Source organism: Petromyzon marinus, assembly GCF_048934315.1.
Source record: "Petromyzon marinus isolate PM22_M1 ecotype Great Lakes invasive population chromosome 70 unlocalized genomic scaffold, UKy_Petmar_22M1.pri1.0 chr70_unloc.1, whole genome shotgun sequence".
Lineage (NCBI taxonomy): Eukaryota > Metazoa > Chordata > Hyperoartia > Petromyzontiformes > Petromyzontidae > Petromyzon > Petromyzon marinus.
The window spans coordinates 1249238-1270076 of NW_027422603.1; the positions used below are offsets into that span (position 1 = coordinate 1249238).

The 20839-nt window shown below is 55.3% G+C and overlaps 1 protein-coding gene across 1 annotated transcript in view; it reads left to right on the forward strand.

Moving 5' to 3' along the window:
- Positions 1–20527, forward strand: part of MED14 (mediator complex subunit 14) — a 106198-nt gene extending 85671 nt beyond the window's left edge. The window contains exons 27-31 of the mRNA XM_076058293.1: positions 7219–7398; positions 11357–11464; positions 12088–12207; positions 16329–16599; positions 18935–20527. Coding sequence (XP_075914408.1) covers positions 7219–7398; positions 11357–11464; positions 12088–12207; positions 16329–16599; positions 18935–19008 — 753 coding nt within the window. The 3' untranslated portion in view covers positions 19009–20527. The remainder of the gene's footprint in view (positions 1–7218; positions 7399–11356; positions 11465–12087; positions 12208–16328; positions 16600–18934) is intronic.
- The last annotated feature ends 312 nt before the right edge of the window (positions 20528–20839 follow it).

Below are 20839 nucleotides of genomic sequence, written 5' to 3' on the forward strand. Positions count from 1 at the left end.
CTAGATCTCTCTCACCCCCGCCCACCTTCTAGATCTCTCCCCGCCCACCTTCTAGATCTCTCTCGCCCCCGCCCACCTTCTAGATCTCTCTCGCCCCGCCCACCTTCTAGATCTCTCTCGCCCCGCCCACCTTCTAGATCTCTCTCGCCCCCGCCCACCTTCTAGATCTCTCTCGCCCCGCCCACCTTCTAGATCTCTCTCGCCCCGCCCACCTTCTAGATCTCTCTCGCCCCGCCCACTTTCTAGATCTCTCTCGCCCCGCCCACCTTCTAGATCTCTCTCGCCCCCGCCCACCTTCTAGATCTCTCTCGCCCCGCCCACTTTCTCAGTCTCTCTCGCCCCGCCCACTTTCTAGATCTCTCTCGCCCCGCCCACCTTCTAGATCTCTCTCGCCCCCGCCCACCTTCTAGATCTCTCTCGCCCCGCCCACCTTCTAGATCTCTCTCGCCCCGCCCACCTTCTAGATCTCTCTCGCCCCCGCCCACCTTCTAGATCTCTCTCGCCCCGCCCACCTTCTAGATCTCTCTCGCCCCGCCCACCTTCTAGATCTCTCTCGCCCCGCCCACTTTCTAGATCTCTCTCGCCCCGCCCACCTTCTAGATCTCTCTCGCCCCCGCCCACCTTCTAGATCTCTCTCGCCCCGCCCACTTTCTCAGTCTCTCTCGCCCCGCCCACTTTCTAGATCTCTCTCGCCCCGCCCACCTTCTAGATCTCTCTCGCCCCGCCCACCTTCTAGATCTCTCTCGCCCCGCCCACCTTCTAGATCTCTCTCACCCCGCCCACCTTCTAGATCTCTCTCGCCCCGCCCACCTTCTAGATCTCCCTCGCCCCGCCCACCTTCTAGATCTCTCTCGCCCCGCCCACTTTCTAGATCTCTCTCGCCCCGCCCACCTTCTAGATCTCTCTCGCCCCCGCCCACCTTCTAGATCTCTCTCGCCCCGCCCACTTTCTCAGTCTCTCTCGCCCCGCCCACTTTCTAGATCTCTCTCGCCCCGCCCACCTTCTAGATCTCTCTCGCCCCGCCCACCTTCTAGATCTCTCTCGCCCCGCCCACCTTCTAGATCTCTCTCGCCCCGCCCACCTTCTAGATCTCTCTCGCCCCGCTCACCTTCTAGATCTCTCTCACCCCCGCCCACCTTCTAGATCTCTCCCCGCCCACCTTCTAGATCTCTCTCGCCCCCGCCCACCTTCTAGATCTCTCTCGCCCCGCCCACCTTCTAGATCTCTCTCGCCCCGCCCACCTTCTAGATCTCTCTCGCCCCCGCCCACCTTCTAGATCTCTCTCGCCCCGCCCACCTTCTAGATCTCTCTCGCCCCGCCCACCTTCTAGATCTCTCTCGCCCCGCCCACTTTCTAGATCTCTCTCGCCCCGCCCACCTTCTAGATCTCTCTCGCCCCCGCCCACCTTCTAGATCTCTCTCGCCCCGCCCACTTTCTCAGTCTCTCTCGCCCCGCCCACTTTCTAGATCTCTCTCGCCCCGCCCACCTTCTAGATCTCTCTCGCCCCGCCCACCTTCTAGATCTCTCTCGCCCCGCCCACCTTCTAGATCTCTCTCACCCCGCCCACCTTCTAGATCTCTCTCGCCCCGCCCACCTTCTAGATCTCCCTCGCCCCGCCCACCTTCTAGATCTCTCTCGCCCCGCCCACTTTCTCAGTCTCTCTCGCCCCGCCCACCTTCTAGATCTCTCTCGCCCGCCCACCTTCTAGATCTCTCTCGCCCCGCCCACCTTCTAGATCTCTCTCGCCCCGCCCACTTTCTCAGTCTCTCTCGCCCCGCCCACCTTCTAGATCTCTCGCGCCCCGCCCACCTTCTAGATCTCTCTCGCCCCGCCCACCTTCTAGATCTCTCTCGCCCCGCCCACCTTCTAGATCTCTCTCGCCCCGCCCACCTTCTAGATCTCTCTCGCCCCGCCCACCTTCTAGATCTCTCTCGCCCCGCCCACCTTCTAGATCTCTCTCGCTCCGCCCACCTTCTAGATCTCTCTTGCCCCGCCCACCTTCTAGATCTCTCTCGCCCCGCCCACCTTCTAGATCTCTCTCGCTCCGCCCACCTTCTAGATCTCTCTCACCCCGCCCACCTTCTAGATCTCTCTCGCCCCGCCCACCTTCTAGATCTCTCTCGCCCCGCCCACTTTCTAGATCTCTCTCGCCCCGCCCACCTTCTAGATCTCTCTCACCCCGCCCACTTTCTCAGTCTCTCTCGCCCCGCCCACCTTCTAGATCTCTCTCGCCCCGCCCACCTTCTAGATCTCTCTCGCCCCGCCCACCTTCTAGAACTCTCTCGCCCCGCCCACCTTCTAGATCTCTCGCCCCGCCCACCTTCTAGATCTCTCTCACCCCGCCCACTTTCTAGATCTCTCTCGCCCCGCCCACTTTCTCAGTCTCTCTCGCCCCGCCCACCTTCTAGATCTCTCTCGCCCGCCCACCTTCTAGAGCTCTCTCGCCCCGCTCACCTTCTAGATCTCTCTCACCCCGCCCACTTTCTCAGTCTCTCTCGCCCCGCCCACCTTCTAGATCTCTCGCGCCCCGCCCACCTTCTAGATCTCTCTCACCCCGCCCACCTTCTAGATCTCTCTCGCTCTGCCCACCTTCTAGATCTCTCTCGCCCCGCCCACCTTCTAGATCTCTCTCGCCCCGCCCACCTTCTAGATCTCTCTCGCCCCGCCCACCTTCTAGATCTCTCTCGCCCCGCCCACCTTCTAGATCTCTCTCGCCCCGCCCACTTTCTAGATCTCTCTCGCCCCGCCCACCTTCTAGATCTCTCTCGCCCCGCCCACCTTCTAGATCTCTCTCACCCCGCCCACCTTCTAGATCTCTCTCGCTCCGCCCACCTTCTAGATCTCTCTTGCCCCGCCCACCTTCTAGATCTCTCTCGCCCCGCCCACCTACATCTCTCTCGCCCCGCCCACCTTCTAGATCTCTCTCACCCCGCCCACCTTCTAGATCTCTCTCGCCCCGCCCACCTTCTAGATCTCTCTCGCCCCGCCCACCTTCTAGATCTCTCTCACCCCGCCCACCTTCTAGATCTCTCTCGCCCCGCCCACCTTCTAGATCTCTCTCGCCCCGCCCACCTTCTAGATCTCTCTCGCCCCGCCCACTTTCTAGATCTCTCTCGCCCCGCCCACCTTCTAGATCTCTCTCACCCCGCCCACTTTCTCAGTCTCTCTCGCCCCGCCCACCTTCTAGATCTCTCTCGCCCCGCCCACCTTCTAGATCTCTCTCGCCCCGCCCACTTTCTAGATCTCTCTCGCCCCGCCCACCTTCTAGATCTCTCTCGCCCCTCCCACCTTCTAGATCTCCCTCGCCCCGCCCACTTTCTAGATCTCTCTCGCCCCGCCCACCTTCTAGATCTCTCTCACCCCGCCCACTTTCTCAGTCTCTCTCGCCCCGCCCACCTTCTAGATCTCTCTCGCCCCGCCCACCTTCTAGATCTGTCTCGCTCCGCCCACCTTCTAGATCTCTCTCACCCCGCCCACCTTCTAGATCTCTCTCGCCCCGCCCACCTTCTAGATCTCTCTCGCCCCGCCCACTTTCTAGATCTCTCTCGCCCCGCCCACCTTCTAGATCTCTCTCACCCCGCCCACTTTCTTAGTCTCTCTCGCCCCGCCCACCTTCTAGATCTCTCTCGCCCCGCCCACCTTCTAGATCTCTCTCGCCCCGCCCACCTTCTAGAACTCTCTCGCCCCGCCCACCTTCTAGATCTCTCGCCCCGCCCACCTTCTAGATCTCTCTCACCCCGCCCACTTTCTCAGTCTCTCTCGCCCCGCCCACCTTCTAGATCTCTCTCGCCCGCCCACCTTGTAGATCTCTCTCGCCCCGCCCACTTTCTAGATCTCTCTCGCCCGCCCACCTTCTAGATCTCTCTCACCCCGCCCACCTTCTAGATCTCTCTCACCCCGCCCACCTTCTAGATCTCTCTCACCCCGCCCACTTTCTCAGTCTCTCTCGCCCCGCCCACCTTCTAGATCTCTCTCGCCCCGCCCACCTTCTAGATCTGTCTCGCTCCGCCCACCTTCTAGATCTCTCTCACCCCGCCCACCTTCTAGATCTCTCTCGCCCCGCCCACCTTCTAGATCTTTCTCGCCCCGCCCACTTTCTAGATCTCTCTCGCCCCGCCCACCTTCTAGATCTCTCTCACCCCGCCCACTTTCTCAGTCTCTCTTGCCCCGCCCACCTTCTAGATCTCTCTCACCCCGCCCACTTTCTCAGTCTCTCTCGCCCCGCCCACTTTCTAGATCTCTCTCGCCCGCCCACCTTGTAGATCTCTCTCGCCCCGCCCACCTTCTAGATCTCTCTCACCCCGCCCACTTTCTAGATCTCTCTCGCCCCGCCCACCTTCTAGATCTCTCTCGCCCCGCCCACTTTCTAGATCTCTCTCGTCCTTGCCCGAAGGCTCTCGAAAGTTCTTCTCGGACCACTTGACCACCCATTGGTCCCCTCCGCCGGTGGCCCCCCTCCAGTATCATCCGGTCACGTGTCCCCAGGTCAGCCGGAGTGTCATGACCCCCAAGGTAACCCCGGCTGGCTGGCACCCTCTCGCTCTCTCAACGGGAGTCCGCACCGCACCAGCGCTGACCCAAGCCCCCACTAGGGCCGGTACTACACCCCGTGTCCGGGGTGTGCATGCAGGAGTGGACATCCCGCCGTGTCCTGGCAGGCCCAGCATCACACAGTGACATTCCCATTCACTACACATGCACAGTATATACACACACACAGTATACACACACAGTATATACACACAGTATACACACACAGTACACACACAGTACACACGCAGTATACACATGCACAGTATACACATGCACAGTGTGTACACACACAGTACACACACAGTACACACACGCAGTATACTCACGCAGTATACACACAGTACACACACACAGTACACACACACAGTACACACACAGTATACACACACAGTACACACATGCACAGTACACACACTCAGTATACACACACAGTATACACGTGTAGTATGCTAACGCAGTATAAACGCAGTACACACACACAGTATACACGCGTAGTATTTACACACAGTATACACATGCACAGTATATACACACACACAGTACACACACACAGTATACTCACACAGTATACTCACGCAGTATACACGCAGTATACACACAGTATACACATGCACAGTATACACACACACAGCATACACATGCACAGTATACACACACACACAGTACACACACACACACACGCACACATGCATGCACACATGCACGCGTGCACACGCACACACGTGTACTCGCATGCATGCACACATATGCACGTACATACACATGCACACACACACGTATACCCACGACCCATCACCACTAGGGGAGACAAAGGTGGCCGGACGTGGTGCTGGCCACCCACCCCATCATGTGTCACAGTGCCGGCCTTTATTGGCACCACTACTCCTTGCTACGAACAGCACTTGCCCCAACAGTCTGTAAAGGCTACACGGTGGATCTTTGTCTGTGTGCAGCTGCACCTGGTGAACTGTAGTGAACCCGGCGTGGTCATGTTCACGTGTGTCTGTGTGTGTGTGTGTGCAGCTGCACCTGGTGAACTGTAGTGAACCCGGTGTGATCATGTTCACGTGTGTGTGTGTGTGCAGCTACACCTGGTGAACTCGAGTGAACCCGGCGTGGTTATGTTAATGTGTGTCTGTGTGTGTGTGTATGTGCAGCTGCACCTGGTGAACTGTAGTGAACCCGGCGTGGTCATGTTCACGTGTGTCTGTGTGTGTGTGTGCAGCTGCACATGGTGAACTGTAGTGAACCCGGCGTGGTCATGTTCACGTGTGTCTGTGTGTGTGTGCAGCTGCACATGGTGAACTGTAGTGAACCCGGCGTGGTCATGTTCACGCGTGTGTGTGTGTGTGCAGCTACACCTGGTGAACTCGAGTGAACCCGGTGTGATCATGTTCACGTGTGTCTGTGTGTCTGTGTGTGTGTGCAGCTGCACATGGTGAACTCGAGTGAACCCGGTGTGATCATGTTCACGTGTGTATGTCTGTGTGTGTGTGCAGCTGCACCTGGTGAACTGTAGTGAACCCGGCGTGGTCATGTTCACGTGTGTCTGTGTGTGTGTGTGTGTGTGCAGCTGCACCTGCTGAACTCGAGCGAACCCGGCGTGATCATGTTCACGTGTGTCTGTGTCTGTGTGTGCAGCTGCACCTGGTGAACTGTAGTGAACCCGGCGTGGTCATGTTCACGTGTGTCTGTGTGTGTGTGCAGCTGCACCTGGTGAACTGTAGTGAACCCGGCGTGGTCATGTTCACGTGTGTCTGTGTGTCTGTGTGTGTGTGCAGCTGCACCTGGTGAACTGTAGTGAACCCGGCGTGATCATGTTCACGTGTGTCTGTGTGTCTGTGTGTGTGTGCAGCTGCACCTGGTGAATTAGAGTGAACCCGGCGTGGTCATGTTCACGTGTGTCTGTGTGTGTGTGTGTGCAGCTACACCTGGTGAATTAGAGTGAACCCGGCGTGGTCATGTTCACGTGTGTCTGTGTGTGTGTGTGCAGCTGCACCTGGTGAACTCGAGCGAACCCGGCGTGATCATGTTCACGTGTGTCTGTGTGTGTGTGCAGCTGCACCTGGTGAACTCGAGTGAACCCGGCGTGGTCATGTTCACGTGTGTCTGTGTGTCTGTGTGTGTGTGCAGCTGCACCTGGTGAACTGTAGTGAACCCGGCGTGATCATGTTCACGTGTGTCTGTGTGTGAGTGCAGCTGCACCTGGTGAACTGTAGTGAACCCGGCGTGGTCATGTTCACGTGTGTCTGTGTGTCTGTGTGTGTGTGCAGCTGCACCTGGTGAACTGTAGTGAACCCGGCGTGATCATGTTCACGTGTGTCTGTGTGTGAGTGCAGCTGCACCTGGTGAACTGTAGTGAACCCGGTGTGATCATGTTCACGTGTGTCTGCGTGTCTGTGTGTGTGTGCAGCTGTGCCTGGTGAACTCGAGTGAACCCGGTGTGATCATGTTCACGTGTGTGTGTGTGTGCAGCTACACCTGGTGAACTCGAGTGAACCTGGTGTGATCATGTTCACGTGTGTCTGTGTGTGTGGGTGCAGCTGCACCTGGTGAACTCGAGTGAACCCGGCGTGGTCATGTTCACTTGTGTCTGTGTGTGTGTGTGTGTGCAGCTGCACCTGGTGAACTGTAGTGAACCCGGCGTGGTCATGTTCACGTGTGTCTGTGTGTGTGTGTGTGCAGCTGCACCTGGTGAACTCGAGCGAACCCGGCGTGATCATGTTCAAGACAGAGGTGCTGAAGTGCCGCGTGGCGCTCAACGCACAGACCCACCAGACCCTGCAGCTCAAGGTCTCGCCCGACTCCCCCGAGCCGTGGAGTGTGGACGACGTTCACATCCTGGAGATGTTCTTTGAGACGCGGGTACGCAGGGACAGGGGGACACGGGGACAGAGACGCGAAGACACCCGGAGGGACACGGGGACACAGAGACGGAGACACCGGGGGATGCGGGGGGACAGAAATACGTGAACAGAGACACGGGAACACGGGGACAAACGGACATGGGGTCACGTTGATCCATGGAGATGTGTGTGTGTGTGTACACGGTGTGTGTGTGTGTACACGGTGTGTGTGTACACGGTGTGTGTGTACACGGTGTGTGTGTACACGGTGTGTGTGTGTACACGGTGTGTGTGTGTACACGGTGTGTGTGTGTGTGTACACGGTGTGTGTGTACACGGTGTGTGTGTACAAGGTGTGTGTGTGTGTACACGGTGTGTGTGTGTGTGTACACGGTGTGTGTGTATACACGGTGTGTGTGTGTACACGGTGTGTGTGTGTGTGTACACGTGTGTGTGTGTACACGGTGTGTGTGTGTGTACAAGGTGTGTGTATGTGTGTACACGGTGTGTGTGTACAAGGTGTGTGTGTGTGTGTGTACACGGTGTGTGTGTACATGGTGTGTGTGTGTACAAGGTGTGTGTGTGTGTACACGGTGTGTGTACACGGTGTGTGTACACGGTGTGTGTGTGTACACGGTGTGTGTGTACACGGTGTGTGTGTACACGGTGTGTGTGTACACGGTGTGTGTGTACACGGTGTGTGTGTGTGTACACGGTGTGTGTGTGTGTACACGGTGTGTGTGTGTACACGGTGTGTGTGTGTGTGTACACGGTGTGTGTGTGTACACGGTGTGTGTGTGTGTGTACACGGTGTGTGTGTGTGTGCCCCCACCGAAGACGAACATCTGTGGAGGGATACAGGCAAGGCCGATGAGTCGGATGTCTTCTATGACCTCCTGTCACAGGTGCTGGCTAAAGTGGCCCCTCGGGATAGAGTCATCATGTTGGGTGATTTCAATGCCCGAGTTGGTCATGATGCTGGCACCTGGTCTGGAGTGATTGGAGGGCATGGGCCAGATCAGCTCAATAACAACGGTAGGAGGCTGCTAGATTTTTGTGCAGCCCATGGACTTGTAATTACCAACACGCTGTTCCGGCATCGCCGCATCCACACAACATCATCGATGCATGCCGAGTCCAAACAAGAACATCTGCTGGACTACATAGTGACGGACCAGCGGATGCGAGCCCATGTCCTTGACACCAGGACCTACCGTGGAGCTGATCTGCCCTCTGACCATCGACTAGTCATCTGTAAGATGCGCCTGCCATTCTTCCACTCTGGTGGTGGGTGTACACCCAGGACCCCATTCCAACTTAAAGTGGCCTGGTCTCAGTTATCTGATGAAAGTTGCAAGCGAGAATTTCATCATCGCTTGCGGCTGGGGTTGGCATCGTCCCCCACTCCTGATGTCAAGGGTAAATGGGCGAGGTTTAGGACTGTGACTCATGCAGCTGCAATGGCTGCTTTGGGTACACGGTCCAGACCTCCCCAGAGACCCTGGCTGACAGAGGAGGTGTTCAGGATGGTTGAGAAAAAGCGACAGGCCCACTGTCATCGGCTACAGAATCCCAAGTCAGAGAATGAGGAGGCTTACCGCAACCTTCGCTCGGAGGTTTGGAGAGCCGTGAGGCGCTGCAAGGATGGGTGGTGGTCGCGGGTTGCTGAGGAGATGGAGTCTGCCTCAGTGGCCCGCGATCACAAATCTCTATTTAACTCCATCAAAAAAGTAACCTGCAGCGCCACACCGAATACCATCATTAGGGGAAAAAACGGTGATTCAATCTCCAACCCCTAGGAACAGGTTTGCAGATTTGCTGAGCATTTCTGTGAGGTCCTGGGGGAGGGAAAATCCCTCAGCCAGGAAAGCATCGTGGCACAAAGTGAGGATGACCCTGCTGAGGCTGCGGGGCCTCAAATATTGGAAGAAGTCACCCCCTGTGAGTGGCTGGCTGAGGTGCCATCTGTTGAGGAAGTACTGAAGGCGATCCGAAGTCTGAGACCAGGAAAGGCAGCGGGCAGAGATGATCTCCCAAGCGAAATGCTGAGGGAGGGTGGCGTTTGTGGACAGACTGCCCTACATGACATCATAACAACAGTCTGGACACTGGACGGGTTCCGCAGGATTGGAAGGATGCCCTGGTGGTTCCCCTCTTTAAGAAGGGGGACCGCACAGATTGTTACAACTACAGGGGCATCTCACTCCTCAGTGTGTCGGGAAAGGTCCTGGCAAGGATTATTCAACATCGCTTTGCCAGGCACGCTGAGGAGAGGCTTGCGGAGCCCCAATGCGGTTTCAGGAAAGGGCAGTCCTGCACAGATGCCATATTTTCTGTCCGTCTGCTACAGCAGAGGTGTAGGGAATTCCAGCAAGACCTACATCTCTGCTTTATTGACATGGTCAAGGCCTATGATACCATCAGTAGGCCTGGGCTCTGGGTTGTTCTTAGTGCTTTTGGAGTACCTGACCCTCTGCTCACGATCATTAAGGACCTTCATAATGGTGAGCGGGCCCAGGTAAAACTACGTGGCCGGGAGTCGGAGCCATTCCCTGTACACCTTGGGGTGCGACAGGGATGTCCTCTGGCTCCCACATTATTTAACATCTATTTTGACCACGTAGTTCGTGAAGCCTTCAATAGCTGTACGGGGGGAATCACCATATGGTACAGATATAATGGGAGGCTGATCGATGCCCGGGTGCGGTCAAGGGATGGCTCCCTATTGCTCAACCACGTTATGTATGCCGATGATTTGGTAATAGCTGCTCATTCAGAGGAGGAGTTGGAGACGCTGCTGCTGAGACTGGAGCGTGCCACTAAGAGATGGGGCTTTACCATCAGCCCCACCAAAACTAAGCACCTGCCTGGGTATTTTGTACCATCGGACACTCCACCCCCACAACTCCCAATCGGTGATGGGGCAGTTGTGGAGAGAGTGGAGAGTTTCCCATACCTAGGCAGTGTGCTCATGACTGGCTCCAGTTTAACAGCAGAGGTCTCACTCCGAATCAGTCGAGCGGCAATATCTTTTCATCGGTTGCGTAACGCTGTGTGGAAGCTACCTGGTCTGTCGCTCCGCACTAAGCTTCAGGTCTTCTCGGCCACGGTCATTCCCTCCCTTCTCTACGTTTGCGAAACGTGGACCCCCTAATGGAACATCTTCGCCGGTTAGAAACATTTAGGCTAGCCTGCCTATGATCCATCCTGGGTTTAACCAGGCTGGATTGTGTGAGGAGCTCACAAATCCTTGAAAGATCTGGGCAAGGTCCCATCGGTGAGCTCCTCCGGCAGGCAAGGCTGCGATGGCTGGGTCATGTAGCCTGCATGCCCAGCCACCGCATGCCGAAACAGCTTTTGTTCGGCCGGATCGAGGGGGCTAAACGGGCGCGGTACGGGCTAGACAAGAGATGGATTTATGTGGTACAGGAGGACGTGGAGCTGAGTGGACTTGCCGATGACTAGTACCAGCGGTGTCAAGATCGGCCTCTGTGGAGGAGGCTCGTGAAGGAAGCTACTGGGCAGTTGGAGGCAGTCGCCCTCCAACAACAACGGAGGGCGGAGGAGCGACTCTTACAACAACGAGCGGAGCAACGGGTGGCTAAAGCACAGCAGGTTGACACAGTAGGGGGCACAGGTGGTGCATCAGCCAGTCATCTCAGTCATCTTAGTCAGTCGACCCGTGGCACCTGGGTCTGCCCCGTGACCTCCTGCCCGCGGGCGTTCGACACTTCACGTGGCCTCAAGGTGCACATGGCCTGGCACAAGCGTCGTGGTGACGTCACCGCCACTTAGTGGCGAATGGCGGTTGTTGTTGTTGTGTGTGTACAAGGTGTGTGTGTGTACACGTTGTGTGTGTGTGTACACGGTGTGTGTACACGGTGTGTGTGTGTACACGGTGTGTGTGTGTACACGGTGTGTGTGTGTACACGGTGTGTGTGTGTGTACACGGTGTGTGTGTCTGTGTGCGTGTGTAGGTGGCTGGGCCGCCCTTCAAGGCCAACACCCTGAACGCCTTCGCCAAGCTGCTGGGAGCCCCCACACACATCCTACGCGAGTGCGTCCAGATCATGCGGCTGGAGCTGGTAACCACCACAACCACCTCAACTACCACCACCACAACCATCACAACCACCACAACCACAAATACCACCACCATCCTAACCACAAACACCACCACAACCACCACCACGACCTCAACCACCACAACCACAACTACCACCACCATCATAACCACAACTACCACCACCACAACCATCACAACCACCACAACCACAACTACTACCACCATCATAACCACAACTACCACCACCACAACCATCACAACCACCACAACCACAAATACCACCACCATCCTAACCACAAACACCACCACCACAACCACCACCACGACCTCAACCACCACGACCACAACTACCACCACCATCATAACCACATCCAACTCAACTACCACCACCACAACTACCACCACCATCATAACCACAACCATCACAACCACCATTAGGGGCTGCTCGCTAACAGCTCTTGCCCCAAACAGCCAGTTAAGGCTATACGGATGATCTGTGTCTTTGTTAATGAGTGCGTGGTGCTGCCCATCCACCTCCATCGTGCACCGCAGTCCCGGCCTTCACCGGCGCTGCCACCAACAGCACTTGCCTCTACAGTCTGTGTTGAGGCTACACGGGGACCTTTGTCTTCTGTGTCTCAGTTCCCAGACCTGAGCCTCAACTGGGGTGTGCAGTTCTGCCTCACCATCCCCCCCTCGGCGCCCCCCATCGCTCCCCCCGGCATGCCCGCCGTGGTGCTCAAGTCCAAGATGCTCTTCTTCGTACGTCCTGATGCACACAGAGACACCGTGGCGGTACACACAGAGACACCGTGGTGGTACACACAGAGACACTGATACATACAGAGACACCGTGGTGGTACACACAGAGACACTGGTACACACAGAGACACTGATACACACAGATACACTGTGGTGGTACACACAGAGACACTGATACACACAGAGACACCGTGGTGGTACACACAGAGACACTGATACACACAGACACACCGTGGTGGTACACACAGAGACACTGATACACACAGAGACACTGATACACACAGAGACACCTTGGTGATACACACAGAGACACTGATACACACAGAGACACCGTGGTGGTACACACAGAGACACCGTTGTGGTACACACAGAGACACCGTGGTGGTACACACAGAGACACTGATACACACAGAGACACTGGTACACACAGAGACACTGATACACACAGAGACACTGATACACACAGAGACACTGGTACACACAGAGACACTGATACACACAGAGACACTGATACACACAGACACTGATACACACAGAGACACCGATACACAGAGACACCGATACACACAGAGACACCGGTACACACAGAGACACTGATACACACAGAGACACTGGTACACACAGAGACACCGTGGTGGTACACACAGAGACACCGTGGTGGTACACACAGAGACACCGTGGTGGTACACACAGAGACACTGGTACACACAGAGACACTGATACACACAGAGACACCGTGGTGGTACACACAGAGACACCGTGGTGGTACACACAGAGACACTGTGGTGGTACACACAGAGACACTGATACACACAGAGACACCGTGGTGGTACACACAGAGACACTGATACACACAGAGACACTGATACACACAGAGACACTGGTACATACAGAGACACTGATACACACAGAGACACTGGTACACACAGAGACACTGGTACATACAGAGACACTGGTACACACAGAGACACTGATACACACAGAGACACCGTGGTGGTACACACAGAGACACCGTGGTGGTACACACAGAGACACCGTGGTGGTACACACAGAGACACCGTGGTGGTACACACAGAGACACTGGTACACACAGAGACACTGATACACACAGAGACACCGTGGTGGTACACACAGAGACACCGTGGTGGTACACACAGAGACACTGTGGTGGTACACACAGAGACACTGATACACACAGAGACACCGTGGTGGTACACACAGAGACACTGATACACACAGAGACACTGGTACACACAGAGACACTGGTACATACAGAGACACTGGTACACACAGAGACACTGATACACACAGAGACACCGTGGTGGTACACACAGAGACACCGTGGTGGTACACACAGAGACACCGTGGTGGTACACACAGAGACACCGTGGTGGTACACACAGAGACACTGATACACACAGAGACACTGATACACACAGAGACACCGTGGTGATACACACACAGACACCGTGGTGGTACACACAGAGACACTGGTACACACAGAGACACTGGTACACACAGAGACACTGATACACACAGAGACACTGGTACACACAGAGACACCGTGGTGGTACACACAGAGACACCGTGGTGGTACACACAGAGACACTGGTACACACAGAGACACTGGTACACACAGAGACACCGTGGTGGTACACACAGAGACACCGTGGTGGTACACACAGAGACACCGTGGTGGTACACACAGAGACACTGGTACACACAGAGACACTAATACACACAGAGACACTGTGGTGGTACACACAGAGACACTGGTACACACAGAGACACTGATACACACAGAGACACTGGTACATACAGAGACACTGATACACACAGAGACACCGTGGTGGTACACACAGAGACACCGTGGTGGTACACACAGAGACACCGTGGTGGTACACACAGAGACACTGATACACACAGAGACACTGATACACACAGAGACACCGTGGTGGTACACAAAGAGACACCGTGGTGGTACACACAGAGACACCGTGGTGGTACACACAGAGACACCGTGGTGGTACACACAGAGACACCGTGGTGATACACACAGAGACACCGTGGTGGTACACACAGAGACACCGTGGTGGTACACACAGAGACACCGTGGTGGTACACACAGAGACACCGTGGTGATACACACAGAGACACCGTGGTGGTACACACAGAGACACCGTGGTGGTACACACAGAGACACTGATACACACAGAGACACCGATACACACAGAGACACTGATACACACAGAGACACTGGTACACACAGAGACACTGTGGTGGTACACACAGAGACACTGGTACACACAGAGACACTGGTACACACAGAGACACTGGTACACACAGAGACACTGATACACACAGAGACACCGTGGTGGTACACACAGACACCGTGGTGGTACACACAGAGACACCGTGGTGATACACACAGAGACACCGTGGTGATACACACAGAGACACTGTGGTGGTACACACAGAGACACTGGTACACACAGAGACACTGATACACACAGAGATACTGATACACACAGAAACACTGGTACACACAGAGACACTGGTACACACAGAGACACTGATACACACAGAGACACTGGTACACACAGAGACACCGTGGTGGTACACACAGAGACACTGGTACACACAGAGACACCGTGGTGGTACACACAGAGACACCGTGGTGGTACACACAGAGACACTGGTACACACAGAGACACTGATACACACAGAGACACCGTGGTGGTACACACAGAGACACTGATACACACAGAGACACTGATACACACAGAGACACTGATACACACAGAGACACCGTGGTGGTACACACAGAGACACCGTGGTGGTACACACAGAGACACTGGTACACACAGAGACACTGGTACACACAGAGACACTTTTACACACAGAGACACTGATACACACAGATACACCGTGGTGTTACACACAGAGACACTGGTACACACAGAGACACTGATACACACAGAGACACTGATACACACAGAGACACTGATACACACAGAGACACTGGTACACACAGAGACACTGGTACACACAGAGACACTGATACACACAGAGACACTGGTACACACAGAGACACTGATACACACAGAGACACTGGTACACACAGAGACACTGATACACACAGAGACACTGGTACACACAGAGACACTGGTACACACAGAGACACTGGTACACACAGAGACACTGATACACACACAGAGACACTGATACACACAGAGACACTGATACACACAGAGACACTGATACACACAGAAACACTGGTACACACAGAGACACTGACACACACAGAGACACTGATACACACAGAGACACTGGTACACACAGAGACACTGGTACACACAGAGACACTGGTACACACAGAGACACTGGTACACACAGAGACACTGATACACACAGAGACACTGATACACACAGAGACACTGGTACACACAGAGACACCGTGGTGATACACACAGAGACAATGGTACACACAGAGACAATGGTACACACAGAGACAATGGTACACACAGAGACACTGGTACACACAGAGACACTGACACACACAGACACACTGATACACACACACACACTGGTACACACACAGACACTGGTACACACACACAGAGACACTGATACACACACACACACTGGTACACACACAGACACTGGTACACACACACAGAGACACTGATACACACACACACACTGGTACACACACAGACACTGGTACACACACACAGAGACACTGGTACACACAGACACACCGTGGTGATACACACAGACACTGGTACACACACAGACACTGGTACACACAGAGACACCGTGGTGGTACACACAGACACACCGTGGTGGTACACACACACAGTAACACTGATACACACAGTAACACTGGTACACACACACAGTAACACTGATACACACACACACACTGGTACACACACAGACACTGGTACACACACACAGAGACACTGATACACACACACACACTGGTACACACACAGACACTGGTACACACACACAGTAACACTGATACACACAGTAACACTGGTACACACACAGTGACACTGATACCCACTGTGCCTGTGCGTGTGGCATCCCCCTCCCTGCTGCTGCTGTGACCGCAGCTGCAGCTGACGCAGCGTGGGACGGCTTTGACCGGCGGCGGCGGCGGTGGCGGCGGAGGCGGTGGAGGCGGTGGCGGCGGCGGCGGCGGCGGCGGGGCCGGGGGCTGTCTGGTGGAGCCTGCCAGCGTGATCGTGCCGGTGGTCTTCGACATGGCCAGCGGCACCACGCAGCAGGCCGACATCCCGCGGCACCACACCGCGCCCGGCTCGGCATCCTTCCTCATCAGCAACTGCTTCCGCCACTTCGCCGACATGTATCCCCCGCGCCAGGGTAGGTGCATGTGCTGGCGGGGGGAGGGAGACACAGCGAGAAAATGGGGAGAGACACGGGGAGAGACAAGGGGAGAGGGGGAGACACGGGGAGACAGATGAGGAGACACTGGGAGAGAGACGCGGAGACACCGAGAGAGAGACAGGGAGACACTGAGAGAGAGACAGGGAGACACTGAGAGAGAGACAGGGAGACACTGAGAGAGAGACAGGGAGACACTGAGAGAGAGACACTGAGAGAGAGACACTGAGAGAGAGACACTGAGAGAGAGGGAGACACTGAGAGAGACACTGAGAGACAGGGAGACACTGAGAGAGAGACACTGAGAGAGACACTGAGAGAGACAGGGAGACACTGAGAGAGAGGGAGACACTGAGAGAGACACTGAGAGACAGGGAGACACTGAGAGAGAGAGACACTGAGAGAGACAGAGAGACACTGAGAGAGAGGGAGACACTGAGAGAGACACTGAGAGAGAGACACTGAGAGAGACAGAGAGACACTGAGAGAGAGGGAGACACTGAGAGAGACACTGAGAGACAGGGAGACACTGAGAGAGAGAGACAGGGAGACACTGAGAGAGACAGGGAGACACTGAGAGAGAAACACTGAGAGAGAGACACTGAGAGAGACAGGGAGACACTGAGAGAGAGGGAGACACTGAGAGAGACACTGAGAGACAGGGAGATACTGAGAGAGACACTGAGAGAGAGACACTGAGAGACGGGGAGACACCGAGAGACAGGGAGACACTGAGAGAGAGACACTGAGAGAGAGACAGGGAGACACTGAGAGAGACACTGAGAGAGAGACACTGAGAGAGACAGGGAGACACTGAGAGAGAGACACTGAGAGAGAGACAGGGAGACACTGAGAGAGAGACACTGAGAGAGACACAGAGAGACAGGGAGACACTGAGAGAGAGACACTGAGAGAGACACTGAGAGAGAGACACTGAGAGAGAGACAGGGAGACACTGAGAGAGAGACAGGGAGACACTGAGAGAGACACTGAGAGAGAGACACTGAGAGAGAGACAGGGAGACACTGAGAGAGAGACACTGAGAGAGAGACAGGGAGACACTGAGAGAGAGACACTGAGAGAGACACAGAGAGACAGGGATACACTGAGAGAGAGACACTGAGAGAGACACTGAGAGAGAGACACTGAGAGAGAGACACTGACAGAGAGACAGGGAGACACTGAGAGAGAGACACTGAGAGAGACAGAGAGACAGGGAGACACTGAGAGAGAGACACTGAGAGAGAGACACTGAGAGAGAGACACTGAGAGAGAGACACTGAGAGAGACACTGAGAGAGAGACACTGAGAGAGAGACAGGGAGACACTGAGAGAGACACTGAGAGAGAGACACTGAGAGAGAGACAGGGAGACACTGAGAGAGAGACAGGGAGACACTGAGAGAGAGACACTGAGAGAGAGACACTGAGAGAGAGACACAAGGGTGAGACAGGGAGACACTGAGAGAGAGACACTGAGAGAGAGACACTGAGAGAGAGACACAAGGGTGAGACAGGGAGACACTGAGAGAGAGACACTGATAGAGAGACACTGAGAGAGAGACACTGAGAGAGAGACAGGGAGACACTGAGAGAGAGACAGGGAGACACTGAGAGAGAGACACTGAGAGAGACAGAGAGACAGGGAGACACTGAGAGAGAGACACTGAGAGAGAGACACTGAGAGAGAGACACTGAGAGAGAGACACTGAGAGAGACACTGAGAGAGAGACACTGAGAGAGAGACAGGGAGACACTGAGAGAGACACTGAGAGAGAGACACTGAGAGAGAGACAGGGAGACACTGAGAGAGAGACAGGGAGACACTGAGAGAGAGACACTGAGAGAGAGACACTGAGAGAGAGACACAAGGGTGAGACAGGGAGACACTGAGAGAGAGACACTGAGAGAGAGACACTGAGAGAGAGACACAAGGGTGAGACAGGGAGACACTGAGAGAGAGACACTGATAGAGAGACACTGAGAGAGAGACACTGAGAGAGAGACAGGGAGACACTGAGAGAGAGACAGGGAGACACTGAGAGAGAGACACTGAGAGAGAGACACTGAGAGAGAGACACTGAGAGAGAGACACTGAGAGAGAGACACTGAGAGAGAGACACAAGGGTGAGACAGGGAGACACTGAGAGAGAGACACTGAGAGAGACAGGGGGACACTGAGAGAGAGACACAAGGGTGAGACGAGGTGCAACCCTTCGTCTGGATGTCTGTATCACTGACTGTGTGCTCCTGTCCCCCCGTGCCCCTCCCCCGTGTCTCCCCGTGCCCCTCCCCCATGTCCCCGTGTCCCCCAGGAGAGTGCACCATATTTGCGGCTGTGCGAGACCTCATGGTCAACTTGGTGCTGCCCTTCCCCAGCCGGCCGTGAGCTCACGCCGGGCAGCAGCAGCAACAACAACAACTACAACCAGCAACAACCAGAAACAACAACAACAACAACCAGCAGCAACAACAACAACAACAACCAGCAACAACAACAACCAGCAACAACAACAACAACTACAACCAGCAGCAACAACAACAACAACAACCAGCAACAACTACAACAACCAGCAACAACAACAACTACAACAACCAGCAACAACAACAACTACAACCAGCAACAACAACTACAACCAGCAACAACAACAACCAGCAACAACAACAACCAGCAACAACAACAACCAACAACAACAACCAGCAACAACAACAACAACCACCAGCAACAACAACCAGCAACAACAACAACCACCAGCAACAACAACAACCACCAGCAACAACAACAACAACCAACAACAACAACCACCAGCAACAACAACAACCACCAGCAACAACAACAACAACCAGCAACAACAACAACCAGCAACAACAACAACCACCAGCAACAACAACAACCACCAGCAACAACCAGCACCAGCAACAACAACAACCACCAGCAGCAACAACAACAACCACCAGCAACAACAACAACCAGCAGCAACAACAACAACCAGCAGCAACAACAACAACTACAACCAGCAACAACCAGCAACAACAACCACCAGCAACAACAACAACCACCAACAACAACCAGCAACAACAACCAGCAACAACAACAACCACCAGCAACAACAACAACAACTACAACCAGCAACAACCAGCAACAACAACCACCAGCAACAACAACAACAACCAGCAACAACAACCAGCAACAACCACCAGCAACAACAACAACCACCAACAACCACCAGCAACAACAACAACCACCAACAACAACCACCAGCAACAACAACAACCAGCCGCAACAACAACAACAACCAGCAACAACAACCACCACCAGCAGCAGCCAGCCGAGCGGAGCCCTCCCATTGGTCAATATCGAGGCCCTTCCAAGGTTGTCTGCCCCCCTTTCTCCCCTCTTAGCCCCTCCCCCTTACCCCCCCATCTAGTCCCTCCCCCTTACCCCCCCCATCTAGCCCCTCCCCCTTACCCCCCCCATCTAGCCCCTCCCTCTACCCCCCCCAGCCCCTCCCCCAGCCCCTCCCCCTGTGTCTGTTGGTTGAGGCAATGTGCAGGGTCAGCGGTCAGGTTGGAGGTTAGGGGTGTGAATGAATGGACGGTGGTGAATGAGTTGGTGGTGAATGAATGGACGGTGGTGAATGAATGGACGGCGGTGAATGAGTTGGTGGTGAATGAATGGACGGTGGAGAATGACTTGACGGTGGAGAATGAGTTGGCGGTGAATGACTTGACGGGGGTGAATGAGTTGGCGGAGAATGACTTGACGGGGGTGAATGAGTTGGTGGAGAATGAATGGACGGTGGTGAATGACTTGACGGGGGTGAATGAGTTGGCGGAGAATGACTTGACGGGGGTGAAGGAGTTGAGTCCCTGCTTCGGTGAGTCAATAAAAGTGTCGCCATTCTCCACTCAGAATCAGATTCCTTTTTGTTACCTCGTCGCGGGGAAGTCCGATGAGCCGTGAAGTTACTTCTCACAGATTGTCCACCCGCCCCCCCGCCCGGGGCAGGTCCACACGAGCGCCCGTCATCGCAGCAGAGTAACTCTCCTCCCCGCCCGCCCGCCCGCCCACCCGCCCACCCGCCACAGCGACTCGTGTGATGGAGTCACCGCGCAGATGGTTCCGCTCTGCGTGCCGAGCCGGTCCCGTGTGAGGGACGGTGCCCCTTGCCGCACGTGGGGTGGCGACGGTCGAGACGGCCCTCTCCATCCTCCGGGGA